The sequence below is a fragment of the Leucopleurus acutus genome (genome assembly GCF_964270905.1).
Source record: "Leucopleurus acutus genome assembly, chromosome: 5".
Taxonomy (NCBI): Eukaryota; Metazoa; Chordata; class Mammalia; order Artiodactyla; family Delphinidae; genus Leucopleurus; species Leucopleurus acutus.
Genome location: NC_139147.1, coordinates 121,907,475 through 121,927,957, shown reverse-complemented (window position 1 = coordinate 121,927,957; position 20,483 = coordinate 121,907,475). Strand labels below are relative to the sequence as shown.

The 20,483-nt window shown below is 43.0% G+C and overlaps 1 protein-coding gene and 1 pseudogene across 2 annotated transcripts in view; one reads left to right on the top strand and one right to left on the bottom strand.

Annotated features, from left to right (window-relative positions):
• ATP1B3 (ATPase Na+/K+ transporting subunit beta 3) overlaps window positions 1–10,916 on the top strand; it is a 41,647-nt gene extending 30,731 nt beyond the window's left edge. The window contains exons 5-7 of the mRNA XM_082839360.1: window positions 1,683–1,733; window positions 7,929–8,015; window positions 10,242–10,916. Of these exons, the coding sequence (XP_082695486.1) occupies window positions 1,683–1,733; window positions 7,929–8,015; window positions 10,242–10,412 (309 nt within the window). The 3' untranslated portion in view covers window positions 10,413–10,916. The remainder of the gene's footprint in view (window positions 1–1,682; window positions 1,734–7,928; window positions 8,016–10,241) is intronic.
• Window positions 10,917–19,170: 8,254 nt separating this feature from the next.
• On the bottom strand, window positions 19,171–19,600 carry LOC309961939 (large ribosomal subunit protein eL32-like; annotated as a pseudogene). Its single transcript has one exon. The product of its transcript is annotated as a large ribosomal subunit protein eL32-like (transcript).
• Window positions 19,601–20,483: the final 883 nt, after the last annotated feature.

Sequence of the window (20,483 nt, the reverse complement as noted above, 5' to 3'; positions counted from 1 at the left end):
TGGGATGTTTTAGCAAAACTTAGGAACTAAGGTTAACAAAGTGGAGGTGAAACTGAAGGTAAGACGGGTAGGCCTGGAAGTGGGAGCAATCTGAACAGCTATTTCAAGGGGACCCCTACTTTCCTCAGAAATGCTAGGGAGCTCATACATACCACATACTGTTAAATAAAGTAGAAATGAGTTTTCACAATCCACACAAGAAACCCAGATAGTTTATTCCTCGGTATCTGTGGGGAATTGATTCTAGGACCCCTGAGGACACCAAAATCTGGAGGTGCTCAAGTCCTTTATATAAAATGGCATAGTATTTGCATATAACCTGCACACATCCTCCTGTGTACTCAAGCATCTCTAGAGTACTTATACCTAATTCAGTGTAAGTGCTGTGTAAAAAGTTGTCAGCACACAGCAAATTCGAATTTTGCTCTTTGGAACTTTCTGGAATTTTTTTCCCCCAAATGTCTTTGATCTGTGATTGGTTGAATCTGCAGATGTGGAACACACCCCCCCCATAGGGAGGGCCAACTGTAATGTGAAACCAGGTGATCTAGCTTGTAAGATGAAGTAAATCCATTCCCTCCAACAGGGATGCCTTCTGTAATCCCTGCCTCCTAGGAGTATCTTCACAACACCTAGATAGATGGAAAATCTGTTCCCAATATAAAGCCAAGAGAAGAAATTCCAGTTCCTTCTGCCACAGGACCAACCTTCTGAGTTTGTTTTCTTTGTCAATATGTCCTCTGAATGATGAGGATGTGAGATTATACTTGCTGATAGGGCAGAACTTCACAGGCATGCCAGGAAGGTATCATCAGGCACACAGGGATCGGCAGTGACATGTTGCATAAGGGTGTAGCAGGGCATTTAATCCCAGTATAGTTTGTTCCAAAATCATTGCAAGGGCATGGATAGTTATTGCTCTTGAAATTATTATTTCGGTTGCAACAATACCTGTCTTTCGGGAGGAGTACTTACATTTTACAGGCATTCACATTAAAATGTATATAAATTATAAAATTATAAAATATAAATTAAAATGCATATAATTCAAAAGGCCAAAAAATCCTCTCACAAAATATATGGATAAATATCTGTTATCATTCATACAGAGTTAGTTATATCAACCACATAAATGAAAGCCTCATTACATAGAACTGAGTGGTGCTGTGAGAGTCCTCAAAATGGGATTCATTAAGTGTATGTGTTTTGTAGAACAGATAGATGTGAAATACAACAGGGCTCTGTGGAAGCCTTATGGAAACATGGTAGGGTTGTGACCTAATATATTTTCATGAAGAACAGTTATTATATTACGCCTTTGCCATTCTTATTTGCATTAATGATGTGTTCATATAAATAACGAAATGTAAAGGTTTCTATTTATTTCTTGTTTTAGGGTAGCAAAGTGCAATGCTGTGTTTTGGTCAATTCGTTGATAACTGATTTATTTTCTAAATTGCCCCAGTACTATAATAAGATAGATAATTGGTAAGATTATTATATTGAAAAGTCTGTTCTAATCCTCTAAAATAAAATTAAAGTAAAAGGCAGAGGTAACAGGGTTTTAATGCAGTGTTAGTGTTCATCTCAACCATCCCACCCCTGTGTCCCCAGCAATGAAGGAAGACGTTCTGTTGTATACAGTTGTGATGTTTCAGTTAATCAATGTTTCTTTACCTTAGATAATTGGATTAAAGCCTCAAGGAGAACCAAGGATAGAATGTATTTTGAAGGTTAGTATTCAGAAAATAACCCAACTTCTGTTAAAACCTTAGTGTATCTTAAAAATACTTTAAAAGTCTAATGAATTTAGTCATTTTTTTCTTCCCTGTCACATTCTTAAAGTCCATTGTAGTGCCATTCTTAGAAGAATGAAACTCCACCAACCTTTGCGGGTAGCCCTTCTCTGTTTGCTAATGATAATTCAAAAAGACTTATTTTCCATGTGCATTTGATTTCACATACTTTGCCTTTATATTTACATATACCATATTTCACTGATTTTAAGATTCATTTTCTTTTTTCTAGCTTGATAACACCAAAATTGGGGTTGGCCTTATAACTGATAGTGACTTAATAGTGTATAAGATTTTTTCTTTCTTAATAGTACATAAATTGGTATACATCAGTGGCATCTGAGATTTAATGAAAAACATGGTACATTTTCCTTAAGGAGGCATTATTTTGCTCTCTCATCCCTACTTTATTTTTTCCAGAGCACTGTGCTGTTTTCCTTTCATAATTTCTTTTCTCTCCATGCTGCAAAGTTCAACTAAGACAAATATGTAAATGATGGGTAAGAGTTCTCAGGAGAAACTGTTAAGTTCTACATTTAATTTTATCATTGTGTAAAATATTAGCATTCCAGCTCCAGTTAATATGTCAGAAGTGTCTTACTTGAAATGTTACATTGAAATCGCTTCTAAAGTTGTTTGCCAAAGAAAACTGTAATCCCTTTTAACGATGAATGGATTTCTTATTTGGGCAGAAACTTCTTGCTGGGGGGTTCTCAAATCTGATCATGCATCAGAATCACTTGGAGGGTTTCTTAGGTCCCAGTTCTGCAGTTTCTGACTCAGTAGGTCCGGGGTGAGGCTGCAAAATTTGCGTTTTTAACTAAAGTTTCCAAGTGATGGTGATGCTGCTGGTCTGGGACCCACACTCTGAGAACTCCTGCTTTAGAATATCCTTATTGATTTATTTTGAGTATTTATTCACGATTTAGAATAGAATGAAAAGCTGGGAAGTTTGTGTTTTTCTCATCTGGGTTGAAGTATGCATGTGTGACCATAGGCAGCTCACTTTATCTCCTTATGCCATAGTCAGCTCAGCAGGAAACTTGGATTAAAAAATCAGAATCTCACTTAAAACCAGATGCTGCATCTAAACTGAGTTTTTCGTGGTATACAAATCCTTCTAAAAATCTAGTGAGCTTCTACTGTCATCTCAAAACAGGAGAAAACGTTACACCTACAAGACAGATTTAGGAAATGTATTGTGTAACTCTGTGATCCCCCTTGCTTGCAATTCTTTCCAGTAGAAGGTTCCCGAGGCTGGCTGTGAGCCTTCAGCCAGGTGGAAGTGCTGATTTTATGAGCGTCCTGTGTGCAGGAACTTTTGCCTCTGCATGTGAGCAGACAATGTAGATATACTTGGAACACTGGGTCTGTGGAGCCAACACCATCAAGAAAGGAAAACACACACACACACACACACACACACACACACACACACACAGCCAGAAGGACAAAAGCCTTCCACTCCCTTCCTAAGGTTTACTTCTGTAAGCCTTTGGCCAGTATAAACTCCTCCGTGTTAACTCTTCACTTAGGATTATAAATGGATTTTTCTCCTTGTTATCTGTTATGTATCTTTTGCTTCTAGAACAGTTGGGGGAACTATTCTAGAATAGTTGGGGGAACTTCTAGAATAGTTGGAGGAACATCTGGTCTAATGACTCAGATTTCAATTTGCTGTCCCTTTTGCTTTGAAGAGTTGTGTGGAAAGTACATAAAATAATCAAAATAATAGATGGGGTTTTTGTTTTGTTTATTTAGTTGTGGAATAGTTTTGTTTTTAGAAAAAACAAAATTGGAGGAAATCTTTGTAAAACTGCATTTTACTCGTAGGCTAGTCACAAAGGAGTAATCAGGTGGAATCCATAAATTTTTGAGGTGTGGCTCTGTGAACAGATGGCAACATTTACTGCATATCACCATATTGCTGTTTTCCATTAGATTTGTCTATAATCAAGTGTTCTTCGTGTAAATTCTTTAGTTGACTTAATTTTAATATAATACATTTGTCTTTTATTTTGTCTTGTAGTCTTAACTTTGATCTGCTTTTATTTATTTATAAGGATTTTTTTTGTCTTGTTTTTGTTTATTTATTTATTTATTTGGTTGGGCCTGGTCTTACTTGCAGCAGGTGGGCTCCTTAGTTGCAGCTTGCCAGCCCCTTAGTTGCAGCATGTGGGCTCCTTAGTTGTGACATGCGAACTCAGTTGAGGCACACATGTGGGATCTAGTTCCCTGACTAGGAATCAAACCCCTGCGCCCTGCATCGGGAGCGTGGAGTCTTAATCACTGTGCCACTGGGGCAGTCCTTTAATTGCTTTCATACAAGTTAAGAGTCCTGGAAACACTAAAACATTGATGACAGAACATGCTTTTAGAGGTGGCCTTTAATTTTAAAGGGTGGTTCCTGCAAAAGATGTAATATTCATATTTATGTCATTAGTGTTTTTTTAAATTTTCTTACAAAAGTGAATCGTGTTCATTTAAGAAAATTTAGAAAAATGCAGAAGGAAAACATTTGGTAAATGCTACCCAGAGTTAATCACTGCTTAGAACATTTGGTGTGTGTTCTTCAAGTTATTTACAGGTGATGACTCTACAGTAGAACCAAAATACATTAGTTTTAAACCTTTATTTTGTTTTCAGTGGAACTTAGTGACTGCTAATAGACTCTTGGACTTAGTTGCTCATGGTTTCCAATATGATGCCATTCGTATACTTAGAGAACCATGACATGTAGCTTCACCGTAAAGTACCTCATCATTGTTCAGATATGCATTTTATTATTTCACAATTTCTAAATGTTAATTTTAAGTAAAAGTCTGCCAACGTGATGGCTTAGGCACAAACCCGTAGAACAATTAATTGAGCATGTGACCATAACTCTGAGCCTCAGTTCCCCTCTCTATAACTGATCCTACACACTTAAGGGTTTTAGGCCTAAATGAGGTAAATATAAACTGAGTGTGGTATGTGGCTGAAAATGCACACTGAAGTGCTCAGTAAACTGTAACCCAGGACTTCCCTGGTGGCACAGTGGTTAAGAATCCACCTGCCAGCGCCAGGGACATGGGTTCAATCCCTGATCCAGGAAGATCACACATGCCGCGGAGCAGCTAAGCCCATGCGCCACAGCTACTGAAGCCCGCGCGTACATGCCGCAACTACTGAGCCCGAGTGCTGTCCGAGCTCTGCAACAAGAGAAGCCACCGCAATGACAAGCCCACGCACCGCAGTGAAGAGTAGCCCCGGCTCGCCACAACTAGAGAAAGCCCGCGAACAGCAACAGACCCAACACAGCCAAAAATAAATAAATAAATTAATTAATTAAAGAAAACCTTTTACATTTTGGGGAACATCTCTGTGTTTCTATGAATTATTAAGGAAAAATAGGTTAAAAGTAATTAATGGGGCTTCCCTGGTGGCGCAGTGGTTGGGAGTCCGCCTGCCGATGCCGGGGACCGCGGGTTCGTGCCCTGGTCCAGGAGGATCCCACGTGCCGCAGAGCGGCTGGGCCCGTGAGCCGTGGCCACTGGGCCTGCGCGTCCGGAGCCTGTGCTCCTCAGTGGGAGAGGCCATGGCGGTGAGAGGTCCGCGTACCGCAAAAAAAAAAAAAAAAAATTAATGTACAAAAGTACTTATATCAAAGTGACTATTTTTTTCTCCTATATAAAATGTTACTTTAGACTCTTTTTAGCATGTATTCTGGTTTTTTCAATTTGTTTTTCATTTTTATTGGAGTATAGTTGATTTACAATGTTGTGTTAGTTTCAGGTGTACAGCAAAGTGAATCAGTTATACATACACATATATCCACTCCTTTTTAGATTCTTTTTAGACTTTTTTTAAATTAAGGAGTACAAACGTAGGGTGGTGTTTGAATAGTGAATGAAAAATGGCTTCTGCAGTTTCCCTTAGCCTTGTTATCTCCTGTTCTTCTTTTTTTTTTTTTTTTATAAATTTATTTTTGGCTGCATTGGGTCTTCATTCGAGCGGGCGCTGCTCTTCCTTGCAGTGCACGGGCTTCTCATTGTGGCGGTTTCTCTTGTTGCGGAGCACAGGCTATAGGCGTGCTGTACTTGTGGCACGTGGGCTTAGTTGCTTCACGACATGTGGGATCTTCCCTGACCAGGGCTTGAACCCATGTCCCCTGCGTTGGCAGGCGGATTCTTAACCACTGTGCCACCATGGAAGCCCCTCTCCTGTTCTTTCTACGTATTGTTGATCTGGATCGTTAGAACTTGCCCTTTTTGTGGGTTGTCATCGCTTTATGCTTTGCTGTCTTGCCTGTGTCGCTTGTCCATGTGTTTCTCTCACCCCATGCACATCTGCTGCTTCGTGGTGGTGAAGGGAAGTAAGCAGAGTACCGCTTCCCTTAGAGAAGATTCTTAGTTTTGCTATAGTGTTTCACGTATGCTTTCAAAAGTAGAAATTCGTTTATTCAAATCTAGAATGCAAACATTTAGTAACGTTTTAATTAGTGCCTTGTGAAGTTGCCACTGATTTTAATCATTGTTGTCTGTCATCTACTCAGTATGTGTAAAAGTGACAGTCATTAATATTGGGTCTACTCAGAATGTGTTACATGAGAATTTTCATAAATTGCTTATTTTTCAAGAAGAATACTAGATTTGTATCATTATCTTGTATATCAGTTTTTTTTTGAGGTATGGTTGATTTATAATATTACAGAAGTTTCAGGTGTGCAACACAGTGATTCACAATTGTTAAATATTATACTTCATGTATAGTTATTATAAAATATTGGCTATATTCCCTGTGCTGTACAGTTTATCCTTGTAGCTTTTTTTTTTATATAAATTTATTTTATTTTATTTATTTATTGTTTTTGGCTACGTTGGGTCTTCATTGCTGCATGCAGGCTTTCTCTGGTTGCGGTGAGTGGGGGCTACTCTTTGTTGCGGTGAGCGGGTTTCTCATTGCGGTAGCTTCTCTTGTGGAGCACAGGCTGTAGGCGCGTGGGCTTCAGTAGTTGTGGCACGCGGGCTCAGTAGTTGTGGCTCGCGGGCTCTAGAGCGCAGGCTCAGTAGTTGTGACGCACGGACTTAGTTGTTCCGCGGCATGTGGGATCTTCCGGGACCAGGGCTCAAACCCGTGTCCCCTGCATTGACAGGCGGATTCCCAACCACTGTGCCACCAGGGAAGCTCAGCTTATTTATCTTATACATGGTAGTTTGTACCTCTTAATCCCCTACCCCTATATTGCCCCTCTCCCCTTCCCTCTCCCCAAAGGTAACTACTAATTTGTTTTCTATATCTGAGAGTCTGTTTCTTTTTTGTTGTGTCAGTTTTTTGTTTGCTTGTTTGTTTGTTTAAATTTATTTTTTGGCTGTGCCTAGCGGCATCCCAGATCTTAGTTCCCTGACCAGGGATGGAATCCGTGCCCCCTGCAGTGGAAGCGCAGAGGCTTAACCACTGGACCGCCAGGGAAGTTCCTGTATCAGCTTTTTTAATACGTGGAATATAATTGCAGTAGACATATAATACCTCTAACTGATTTACATGTGCCCGTAAAAATTATTCAAGGGAAATGTGGTATTTAAGTTAGTTAAGAAGGGTATTCCTTGGAGTACTTTAAATTTTCCCCAACAGTGTGTCAGCTGCATCATAGTTTCCACCTCTGGTTACAGTTATCATGGTTGTTAATCATGTGAAACTTTTGGACCTGCTGCCTCCCAGGCCTGAGTGGTACCTTCTAGGTGTGGCAGCTATTGCTTTCCAGTCTGGAAGCACAATATTTTATTCATTTTAGGATTCATTGGTCCCAGACCTACTTGTGCATTCCTGCTGTCAGTGGCTGGAGAACTGGCATTTGGTAGTTGGAAGGCAGATAAGATTTTACAGACATTGCATGAGTAGATCTGGCTGTAAGTTAAAGGGACTGTCATGGAAAAGTATATAAGATATATTAGGAAGTCAGGATAGTTTGTGTCAAACGGTTTAAATCAACATAAGTAAGTCTCTTTTCAAAAATACACTTGTGGTGAATGCAGTTGGAGCAACATTGTAGTTTCTTCATACTGTCCATAATTGATACTGCTTTAATAAAAATACATTTTTAAAAGCTATTTTTTGTGACCTAAAAAGGGTTTGTTTTGTTTTCAACTTTAGGGTGAAAACACAGCATTGCTATCAACTTATCCTTCCAATGGAATGATAGATTTAAAATATTTTCCATATTATGGGAAAAAACTGCATGTAAGTATTTAGAAGTTCTTAAGTGGTAGTGACTCTTGGAAAATTGGTAGTCTGTATTAAAATGCCAGTTGTCTGGATTAGGTAGACGTATGCCCTATGTAACGTGTGCATCATCTGTTCTGGTTTTTAAATACAAATGGTGATGGCAAATGGAGACTCCAGATCTTAACTACAAACACAAAACCGAAGCAGCTAAGTTAAAGGATGATTAGTTTCAAAATACAGTTTCCTCTTTCATTTCTTAGGGTGTGCTTATTTAAAGAATATAGAGAAGTAGTAAAGAAGTCATTATCCAGAGATAACTATTATTGTAGCGTAATTTCTTCCATAGTTTTTCTTTAAGTATATGTATATAAATAGCATTTTGTATGTATACTAGTAAACTTTTTATTTTGAAATGATTTTAAACATAAAGTGGCTAGAATAGTACAAAGGGTTCCTATAGACCCTTTACACAGATCTCCCATTTGTCTTATTAGTCTCCATATATATATATATACACACACACATATATGTATGTATATGTATGTAAACTATATATATATATAATTTTTCCCCCGAACCATCATTGGCACTCAGTGATAAACATGGTGCCTCTTTACACTAAATGCTCTTTACATTAAATTTCCTAAAAATAAGGACATTATCATATATAACCATTAGCATTGATACTGTACTATTATCTAATCTACAGATCTTGTTGAAATGTCACCAGTTGTTCCAATAATGTCCTTTATTGCAAAAAAAAAAAAAAGTTTTTTCCTGGTCTAGGATGTTACACTGTTATTCACCTATAACCTGGAACAGTTCCTCCATCTGTCTGTTTCATGCCCTTGAGCTCTTCAGAAATGAGTACAGGCCTTTTTTGGCTTACTTTGTTGGTTTATGTTCCTCAGTTTGAGTTTATCTGATGTTTTTCATGATTAAATGTAGGTTGTACATTTTTGGCAGGAATGCCTCAGAAGAAATGTTATGTCCTTTTCAGAATAGCATATCAGGAGGGATGTGGTGTTGAGTCCCATTAATGGTGATGTTAACCTTGTTAGGGTGGTGTCAGCCAGGTTTCCCTAATGTAAAGTTATACTTTTTTTTTTCTTTGTAAGTATCATGTGGGAAGGATACTTGGAGAATTTATAAAATTATTTCTCCTATAACTTTAGCATTTGTCAATTCTTTCCACAATCAGTTACTAATAGAATTGTTCTCAAATGTTTTTTCTAATTTCATCTTTTCTTTTTCCATTTACTAGTTGGCATTCCACTGTAAGGAAGAGCTTTTCCTTCTCCACTGTTTATTTATTTATATCAGTATATTCTCATGGATTCTTATTTAATTCAGGGGTTATATGTTATAATCATTTATTTTGGTGCTAATGTTGTCCCAGATTTGGCTGGTGGGAGACCTTCAGGCTGGCTCTGGCTCCTGTGTCCTTTAGACATGTTCCCTTGATTCCTATAGCACTTCCTTACTTTCTGGCACCACAAGATGTTCCAGGTTCTTCTTGTACTTTCCCTGCCTCAGCCCTGGAATCAGCCCCTAGTTCCTTTTAGTGAAGAATTGTATTTAGAAACCACAGTGATGGCAAAACAATTTTGAGTATATTTTTGTACCAAGTCACACAGCAACCATAAGTAAGGATGTTAGAAACCTAAGTAACATAATCAGTGAGGTAGATCTTCTGCATGTTTATCAAACATACTAATATGTAGATAGATACAATACATATCCTTCTCAGACACCCAGAACAGTCACAAAACTTTATCATAAAAAATGCATGCTCAAGTTTCATAAAATAGAAATATATTACAACAATACTTTCTGATCACAATGCAGGAAAACTAGAAATTATTGAAATAAAAGGGCCCTTCCAAAAGAGGGAGGAGGTGGGAACTCTCTAATCAACTCTTGGGGAAAGGGGGAAACTCAAACCAAGATTATAGAATATCTAAAAAACAATGAAGCACAACATAATCACAACCTATGGAATACACTTAAAGCAGTACTTAGAGGAAAATTCATAGTCGTAAACACTTTTATCAATAAAAATTAAAGTGAAAATAAATGAATATCCAGCTAAGGGGAAAAAAAGGTAGAGGATTAAAAAAATAATAGATCTAATTATTAAATTAAAATCTTGCTTTTTTAATTTTACAGAATAAACAAACTCCTGATAAAGTGTAAAGTTATTGCAGAATTTGAATTAATGTATTTTCCTTTATTTGCCAGGGGAGCTATCTACAGCCATTAGTTGCCGTCCAGCTCACCTTTGATAATAGAAATGACATAAACGAAGTCACAGTTGAGTGCAAGATTGATGGATCACCCAACCTAAAAAACCAGGATGATCGTGACAAGTTTTTAGGACGAGTTGTATTCAAAATCACCATGCGTCCATAGTAGGAGTTAAGATATCTCCACAGAGTAAACGTTGTGTTGTCTGTCTTCATTTTGTATCAGCTGGACCTGCCATTCCAGAATTATGAGACCGCCTTGGAGAAAGGTGGAGTGGTACATGACACTGGGGTAGCATCATAATGTGCTTCCAGACCATAGTGTTCGGTATCCTTCAAAGTAACTGCCTGTTGCCTCTGCTGCCTTTTGAACGATGTACAGTCACCAGATAGGGACTGTGAACAGCTGATTCTGAACATGTAGGATGGGGGTTTGTCCAATTTTTATGTGGTTTAATTGCCAAGTGTCTAAAGCTTAATGTGCTGTGCTATGTAAATATTTTATGGATTTAACACTGGTTAACTGTCATATTTTGATGCCAGCAAAGTTTTAGGGGATAAAATGGTACCTGACCAACGTCAAATGACTTTATAGCTGCAAGAAATGCAGTGTGTGGAGAAGTTCTGTATGTGAGCAGGAAAAAGGAAAATAAAAGTGGATTTGAAAGGTTGTCTTGGATGTTTTGTAAAATTATTTTTTACATGCTGAATTAGTCTGTGGATCTTTTTGACTAGGAGCACCACCTTTTTGTTGTAAAACATGTAAAAACAAACAAAAAGAGTGATGGGATTATTTTCAGTGCTGGAACTAAATCTTTTAAAGTATTAAGATTAAAGTATTTTAGACCATAGATAAAAACTGCATTTTTAGGTTAGCCAGTAAGAATATGTGCACCTAAATTTTTATGGAGTTAAATTCATAATATTTAAGTTGTATAATAGTTTGTGAAATCTTACTACTGCTTTTATTTAGCAGACTGTGGACTCTACAAATTGTGAAATATAAACACTTGGAACTTATTCAAAGCTTCCAACCAAACAGTTTCATTTCAGCATTGTCTGATTAGTGTCATGAAGTATTGCCTCCTTCAGTCTGGGGTGTCTGGTATGATCCTTTGTCATAATGTGAGCTGCTTTCTTCTCTGTTGAGAAAGGTGTGCTTCCCACATGATCTGTGGTTTTTTTAAAGCCCATTTTTAAAAATTGTTACTTTTCTCCTTCAAAAAAGGCAGGGCTAATATTCTTGAGGTTTTCTTTGTGTTGGTGCAAGCCAGGACGAGTGGGACCCAACCCAGCTGGCTCAGGAATGGCTGTCTGGAGGAAACATGAGTGCTCTGGGTGGCCTTGACTGGCCAGATGGGCCTTGGTGGCCCAGGAGCAGCCTGAACGCTTGGGTAGTTGTCACTCAGCCCCATTGGGAGGTTTGCTCTGTCACTAAGATCTTAGTGATAACAGATTTTCATTTTAGAAGCCTCCTTTGCAACTGAAGAAAATGATTCTTGGAGTTGTTAATAAAGCAAACCTACCCTATCTCTTAAGAGTATAAAACAAGGAGAAAAGATGCTGTGATGGCAGAGCAGTGTCATGGGCTGCAACCAGGACACCATTTTAGTTGGCCAAGTGTGAACAGGTCCTCAGCAGCTGTCAACTTTGGTTCATGTGAAATCCATATCATTAAATTAAGTATTCAATTAATTTTGTATTTTTGTATCTTTTGAAGTATAGTGTGGGTGGAATTTTTGTTTTAATGAGCTTAGGCAGAAGCAAAGTAGTTCTCAGAACATGTGACAAGAATTGAGATCTCCAAAATGGGTGAGTGGGTTTTGGAAAGAAAGAAGAAAGGGACATAGACATGAGTCCCATTTGTGCCTCCTTGGTTCAGAAGGTTGGTCGTGGCTTGGCCCCTGACTGCCTGTGACCTTAGTTGACCTACCCAACTCTTCCTGGCTCTCTTTTGTGTTGAAATTAGGGGAGTTTAGCAACTTTATCCCAAGCCTGCTGTGGGCCAGGTAATGAGTTGCCAGACTCTGAGGATAAAGAGATGAAGAGACCTGGTCTCTTGAAGATCTTAAACTAGGAGGGAACAGGCTCTGAGATGATGGCAGGTACATGTGAGGGAGGTGGGGGGCCTGGGATATTCCAAAGGTCCCCCGAGACAGTCATTATGGGAAGGGGCTGGGTCTGTATGCAAAGGGTGACTAGGAATGAAGGGAGCCCTGGACGTGCTTTGAGTCTGCATTTCTGCTACATTTCAGGTTTTCCTCAGAGCTTCACTGGGCATCTTGTTAACAGGCAGATTCTGATTCCATAGGAGAGATTCTGTACACTCAGCAGCCTCCTAAGTGATGCCTAGCCTGCTATTCACAGACCACAGTTTGAATAGCAAGGGGACAAAGGACTAAAGACAATCAGCTTTGCATCCTCAAGCGGTTGAGTCTGGCACTAGTTTGATTACTGGATGGAGAAGATTCAACTGTCAGTTGACTTTAGCTGATACTTAAAATTCAACAGGTATGTTACATATCTAGCTCAAAGAAAATTATGTGTCAGTTTCCGTAGATCTCCAAGCTGTTTTATACTTGGAATTTTTTTATACAAATGAACTCTATTTCCCTTTGATCACTTCCATGGGTGGGAGGGAACAAATTACAGTATAGTTCAATCCCAATTTGGACATACAGACTCGGCCTTAGACTGTATTATAGTGTCTTAGTAGGGTTTTCTGTACGAGATGAACTCTCCCTACCTCGAACGTGTGTCCTATAACTTAAGCCCCGTTGTCCTTTCTTAGTGGTAGCTTCCCCGCCACGTGCAGCAGTGAGTTAAGAAAGGCTGGTCTGTGCTCTTCCCGAAATCCAGTAGGACTGCCTATCACTGAAGGTACAGTCTGTGAGGAGGACTTCCCAGATTCTGTGTAGAGTCTGTTGGAAGAGAGAAATTCACATGAAATCCCCGATCATTCATTGTGGAAGGAGAGGGAGGGAAAATTGGCATTAAATCCTGATTTGCATTTGATTGTTTGGAAATCTCAGGCAGGGTACTTCCCCTTCTGAGCTTCGGTTCTCATTTTAACTGTACAATGAGGGTGTTGCCACCCCTCAGGGCTGTGAGGATTAAATGAGAAAATATATATGCCACGCCAACATGTAGTAGATGTTTATAAATGTGAGTTTCCAAAGGCTCCCCCTCCTTTCGAGGTTGCAGGTTTTTCGGGAGTGTTTCCTTCTTGGTAACTGGAAACGGTAAGTACAGTGTTGCTGCTGCGTTGCCGGGTTGTTTATCACTGGGAGGGGTGTGGTAGAGAAGGAGTTGAAAGTCCTTCCTGGCTGCCTGTGGCCTTGTGCAGCAGGTTTGTATGAGGGCGGGGGTCACAAATCGGTGAATTTGAAACTGTCATCCACGTGGGATTTTTAATTTCCCTTGGCTTTTCTTGCTTTAATAAATTTGTCAAGTTGGAGTTTAAAGAAGGCTCAACAGAATTTGCTACATTGGTTTCAGAGTTTTTTAGCTCCATTGGTTCCCGCACAGAAGGAGCTGTGTTTTGAGCCGTGCGTCTTCGTGTGCACCTCCCTGAGACCGGCGTGCGGCTGACTGGTACTCCAGGGAGGGAGAATCTGTTCCCAGGAGGGCTTCCTTCATACTGGAGGTCACACAGAGATCAGTGTGTCTGCTTTTTGAACAAACCAGTTTCCTCACATTCCAGTGACTTGTCCTTCAAATAAGTCCCTTCAGAGCTTTTCGGGAATGGTTTCTGGATTTGCTCTCAGGAGCATGGAACAGCCTTTAGCCCTTGTCACGGATGGCAGGATTTGTCCATTGAGGATGGGCTTGCTTTTCAGAAACAGAATTCACTAGGGAGTCAACACTGGGAAGGGCTGATATTTAAGTATGAAAACCAAAGCGGAGAATGTCTCCTGACCCTCTCTTTCCAGATTATTTGTGCGGCCTTGGGATAACTCAGAAGGGCCTTCATGAGAATAAACTGGATTTGACTGGTGACCAACCAGCTAGTGACAGGCTAGCGCTAGTTCTGGATTTGCTTGAAGACAGGACCACTCTATCCACTCAAGTATGAGTCTGTCTGGAATTGGAGAGTATGCAGGGCTGCTGGCTCAGGTGACCTTGGGGTGGTGCTGAGCTCCCAGAGACCTTCTGCTGACACTCACGTGTCCAGCGCCCCTTCTGTTCTGCAGGTCAGAGCCCCAGGTCTCTAATGCCAGAGCCGAGGGAGAGCGAGGGGTGACGTGAAGTGGCAGGCGTGGGCGCCATCTTGTTTTGGCATTAGGCTTGTTCCTTGTGGTCTTCCCTCTGGGTGGCTGAGAAGAGCTGAGATGGCGTGGAAAGGATGGACTTCCTGCAGAATTATGTGCACCCTCAGATAAGAGCTCTCTTGGGTGGGAGGGAGTTGAGATGTGTTGAGACTCTATGGCAGGGTAGGGGGCGGGCAGTGGTAACTGGAGTGAAACTAAGGGTCAGGCAGGAAGAACCAAATGAGGCGTGGCAGGGAGAGACGCCAACAGAGATGACCGAGCATTCAGAGCACTTGGGGGTGCCCTTCTGAGACCATTCATCCGGGTTTGAACCTACTGCTGATGAAATCACTGTGGTAAGCAGAATTGGGGCCCCCATGACCTCTGCCTTCTGGTGTCACACCTGTGCTTATGTTGCATCCCGTGGCAATAGGGACTTGGCAGATGAAATTAAGGTTACTAATCAGTTGACCTTAAAATGGGGAGAATATCCTGGATCATCCAGAGCGCTCAGTGTAATCATGGGAGCCTGAAGCAGAAGTCGGGTCCGAAGCGTGAGAAGACACCCAGTTGCTCTTCTGATAATGAAGGGGGCCGTGTGGAAACAGGAGAAGCAACCGAATTCTGGAAGCCCAGTCTTCCTCGAGCCTCCAGAGGAGAGCCCAGCCCAGCCCACCAAGACGGCTGACCACAACCATGGAGAGAATAAATGAGTATCATCTGAAGCCACTACATTTGTGGTCATTTGTTTCAGCAGCAGATAGAAAGCTAAGGTGGTCATTTTCTCAATGAAGATCGTATGCTCCAACCCAGTACTTCTCAAGTCTTGGGTGCATGTGATTCATTCAAGGAATCCTGTTTAAAATGCATTTTCTGATGCAGCCACGTCTAGGGTGGGGCCTGAGAGTCTGCCTTCCTGACGAGCTCCTGTGTGCTGCTACTCTGAGGATCACCTTTGCCCACGAGGCTCTCATGCACCATCCTGGTCAGTGCAGCACCTGGGATTCAGAGCCAGGGCAGAGGAGGGAGGAAATGAGAACGGAGAGAAGAAAGGCCTAGGATACGTATTGCTCCGCTGTGAACTAGTCTTCACAGAGGTTGGGGGGAGGGGTGCCCTGTGTCGTGAGCCCCTGGCTTCTGGATCGTGAGCCTCACGTCTGGGATCCGTGGCCTGCACAGCAGGCAGGACCTGGCTGCAGATGGGGCATTTCCATGTCCTGTGCTTCTTTTCTGAGGCCCTGGGGGAGGACAAGAGCCTGCAGCCATGGTTCCAGCTTCCTGAGGACAGCGCAGTCCCAGCCTGACCTTTAACAACGTCCTCGCCAGCATTACCCTTTCTCCCAGCTGAATAGAAGGTCAGCTTCTGGGGGCCACCAGCTTGGAGATGAAGGGAACCCACCTCATCAACAAAGAAAACTCTGCAAAGTTGCTATCGCTTAGTGAGAAGGAATGGACTCATTCATTTAAAAAAAAAATTTTTTTTTAATTGATCCCCCAGTGTGTGCCAGGCTAGGAGCTTGGGATACACTGGGGATGAAAGCAAGATCCCTGCCCTCGTGGAACTTAACAGCCCAGCAACTACAGCAAGGCTGAAACTGCTTCTGGTAGGCTGTGTGTGTGGTGGCTGTCTTCGCTGCCCTTCCAGGAGGTGGTGGCCTCTGGCCAGAGTAGGCTGGTCCACACGTTGCTCACATCTTCAGTCCACAGCCCTCAGCCAGCGCTCAGCAGGTCTGGGGAGCCTCTTTCTGAGGAGACATGTTGGAACTGACTTTAAATGGCTTTAAGTGTGGAGCCACCCAGAAGGATGGCAATAATCACACCTGCAGACACAGTCTTCAGGATACTTGCCTTTTATTTCATTTTTTATTATTATGGCTGAGCCGCGCGTCTTGTGAGGTCTTAGTTCCCCAACCAGGGATCGAACCCGCGCCCTCAGCAGTGAAAATGTGGAGTCTTAACCTGGACCGCCAGGGGATTTCCCCCCCGCTTTTTTTAAAATTTGATATTTGCATTTTATAAATGCTCTGAGAGAAAGGATTGTAGAAGATTCTATCAGATCCTTAAATAACTCCAATGATCAAGTTTATCTGGTGTAGCGAGCAGAATTTAAAATCCGTATTAGTTGGAAAAGAATAGTGTGACGTTTGTATGTGCGTAGCAAGTAAATACAAGAAACACATATTAGGGTTTAAAAGTAGCACAAGGGCTCCTTGAAAATCTCATGTGGTAGTTTGACTATCATCTGGATCCCTCAGAAGCAGCTTTTTTAAAGACAGACTGTCCCCAAATCCATCCAAGGAAGTTTGTTAAGGAGGCCTCCTAAGTAAGGTGGTTCCCTAGCAGACCCCAAGCATCAGCCAGATTCGGGGAGCCCCAGACCTCTGTGGCAGCTTTACAAGAGGAACCCCAACTAGTGGTTACCTTCCGTGTTGAAACTGCAGATGCGAACAGCAGCCACTTGTGCATTTCCTCCTTACGGTCTGAATGGGTTTCTTGGATGTCTTTTCCATGAAGAGCCTTCTGATTAGGGTTGGCCTGGGCAGGTAAGCACAGCCTGTTCTCTGAACTGTTGCAGAGACCGAGTGCAGACACGCCCGGTTGGGTCTTTTATTTATTTTTATTTTTTTTCAAAGTCTTTTGTTTTTATTGAAGTATAGTTGATTTACAATATCATGTAAGTTTCAGGTATACAGCACAAGATAGATATATATATATATATATATATATATATATATCCTTTTTCAGATTCTTTTCCCATATAGATTATTACAAAATATTGAATCTAGTTCCCTGTGCTATACAGTAGGTCCTTGTTGGTTATCTATTTTATACATAGTAGCAGTCGGGTCTTTTCACCCTTTTCAGCTCTCTCCATGTACTATGTCGCCATCTTTTGTGTGTCTCCTAATTACAGGGCCTCTGAAATGGGTGGTCCCCTGAGGTAGCACTCAATCTCTTGCCGGCCCGACTGTCCCCTGCCTGCCGGGAATATGCCTCTGTCCACAGCTGTCCTGCGCCGGGGATGTGCGGCTCCACGCCCGCCCGCTGTGCTCGCAGGCCTCTGCTGGTCAGTGCTTCTCTGTTCTATTTAGACCTGATCATTCGTGCCGTTTCCTGATGCAGAAGTATCAAGTCTGTGAAGTATGTGTTTTCTCAGCTGTGATTGTCAGTCCCCCGAGCCCAGGAGCCTGCCCTCTGTGGCCCTCTGGTCTCCCCTCCCACCCGGCGCTGCCTGTGACACCCCGTCCTCCAAGGCCCCAGAGGCCCCTGCACTTGTTGTCTGTCGTACTGACTTCTGGCCATACTCACTTTGCCCCAGTTCCTGAGGGATTTTGCTCAGGATTGAACATTCCTGCAACAGCGCTAAGCACTTTCACATTCATATTTCTCCTGAGATGCCTGTGAGGCATGGAGGGCGGAGGTGAGGCTCCCCTTCTGTGCGGATGGAAACAAGTCCAGCCCAGGGACTTACTTTTAGTGGAGCCGCAGTGGAAATCCAGGTCTTTGCTCCAGACCTGCCATCCCATGAATGCACTATTTCAATGCACTATTGAAAAGCATGGCTGTTTTTGTAAGTGCCCAGACCACCCCCACTGTGTTTAACTTCACAGCAGCACATAAAACAGTGTTGCTGTAGAATGCAAATGCTTTCACTTTTAAGAGGGTCTCCTCCAGCAAGGCTGCTCTGGGTAAATGCGGGTGTCCGTGTCTCTTCCTGCCCTGACCCGTCTCTGCCAGGCCCATCACAGAGCCTTGATGTTCCCCACCTCAGGCCATGCAGTCCAGGCAGGGCTGCCACACCGACCTGTTTCCAAGGGCAAGGGGTTGCCCGGGCCGAGCTCATCTGCATGCTCTTTGCAGCTACACTGGTTGTTGTCGGGGTGGCATGTGGCCCAGGCTGGTCCAAGAAGAGTAAACCCCAAGAAACTGGTCAGGAGAAGCGCTGACCTCTGGGCTAGAGGGCTGGAGGGCAGTGAGGAATCCAGCAGCTGCTGGGGACCATCTGGCCACCATTTGGGGAGAGCTTGCCTGAGAAACTCACAGGGTCAAGAGGTGGGCAGGGAGGCAAACACAGGAGACTTGTGGGCACAGCCATGCCACCTTCAGACACCGCCTTCTGGGGACCCCACTTCCAAAAGACACTTCCCTCCCTGGGAGAGGCTGGCACAGGAGAGAGAGGGGCTTTGCTCTCGGCCTTAGTCATTCTTTCCTGGGCCACTGTCCCAACTAACTGCACAGATCTCAACACCAGACTCTCGTTCCCCTCAAAACCCAGAGAACTGACCACCCTCACCCCGCCCCCAACTAACTCTGGGTCAGGTGACAGCCTGTTTGACCTGGATTTCTTTGTATAAAACTTAAGACAGTACACTTACCAGAATTGAAAAGACTGCCTTGGAGGGACTAGGGGCAGCCCTAATTTGTCCTTAAGAGCACAGCCTGGGCTCGCTTTCAGTCCTCACTCTGCCCCCTGCTCAGAGCTGTGTGACCTCGGACAGTAACCTCTCTGTTTCCTTAGTTTTGTCTGTAAAGTAGGGCGAGTGCTTAGAAGAGTGCCTGGCAATTAGCGCTAGATGCCTTAGCTGCTTTTTACTACTGGTGTGCCTTTTTTTTGGGGGGGGGTGGCAAGTTTCATGGTTTTATTAACACAAACACAATGTGCACATGAGCTGTCTATTCATTTTCTTCACTGTGCAGCCTGGCGTTGGGATTGGTGACTGGTGGCCGGCTGGGCTGCTCTCTCCAAAACGGCTTCGCAGTTCTCGGAGGAGAGGTTGTGAGCAGTCTCAGCACAGAAAGATTTGTTGCACGTCAGCAGCACTTCAAGCTCCTTGACACTGTGGACCAGGAACCACTGGCAGCATGTGCTTTGTTTCCTTGTTGCTTCCGTAACTGATGTTGGGCATCAACCTTTGGCCCTTGAATCTCCTGCACACCCTGTTGTCAATGCCTCTGGGCTTCCACCAGTTCCGCTTCATTCTCACATATCAGTCTGACTGGTGCCGGATGAACTTCTTGGTTCATCAGGTTTTGACCATCTTGGGCTTCACGAGTGGTCTGAGGGTAGCCATGATCCCGGGTAGGAGATGCTGCCCGCTCTGTAGGCAGCGCCGAAGAAGAGAGCTATTACTGTTAAAGAAGATTCATTATTTAGGAACAAAGGATTTCTGTCTTCCCTCAGAGTCTCCCTGGTCCAGGCGCATCCCTGCACTCTGACCACCGTGGGCATCTGGAGCTAGTGCCCACCGTTCAGCTTGGGAGACTTGCTAGGGGTTGGCGGCAGTTCCCTGGGGTAGTAGAAAAGAATCTTGCCCCATCAAAGACTAGTCGCTAATTCAACCTACAAATGACTAGAAGAGTTTTGCCCCAAGAGAGGTGCATCCCTGGCCTGTGATACACCTATGGGTGCAGAGACTAAGAAAACAGCTCTGTGCCTGGCCCAGGAAGCCTTTTGATTTATTTTTTTTAATTTATTTTTTATAAATTTATTTTATTTTTGGCTGCGTTGGGTCTTCGTTGCTGCGCGCGGGCTTTCCCTAGTTGCAGTGAGCGGGGGCTACTCTTGGTTGCGGTGCGTGGGTGTTGCAGTGCGTGGGCTTCTCATTGCGGTGGCTTCTCTTGCGGCAGGGCACGGGCTCTAGGTGCGTGGGCTTCAGTAGTTGTGGCACATGGGCTCAGTAGTTGTGGCACGCAGGCTCAGTAATTGTGGTGCACGGGCTTAGTCGCTCCACGGCATGTGGGCTGTTCCCGGTCCAGGGCTCGAACCCGTGTCCCCTGCGTTGGCAGGCAGATTCCTAACCACTGCGCCATGAGGGAAGTCCCAGGAGGCCTTTTAAAATGGACTTCTGAGGAGAGGGCTTGTGGGGAGCCTCATGTCGGCCCCTCCAGCATTTAAGGCTTTTCCCTCCCTGGATACAAAGATTGGCTGGAACTCTCTTTTGCAAGTGATTTGGTCTCTTCATGACCTTAGGACAGTCCCTCACCTT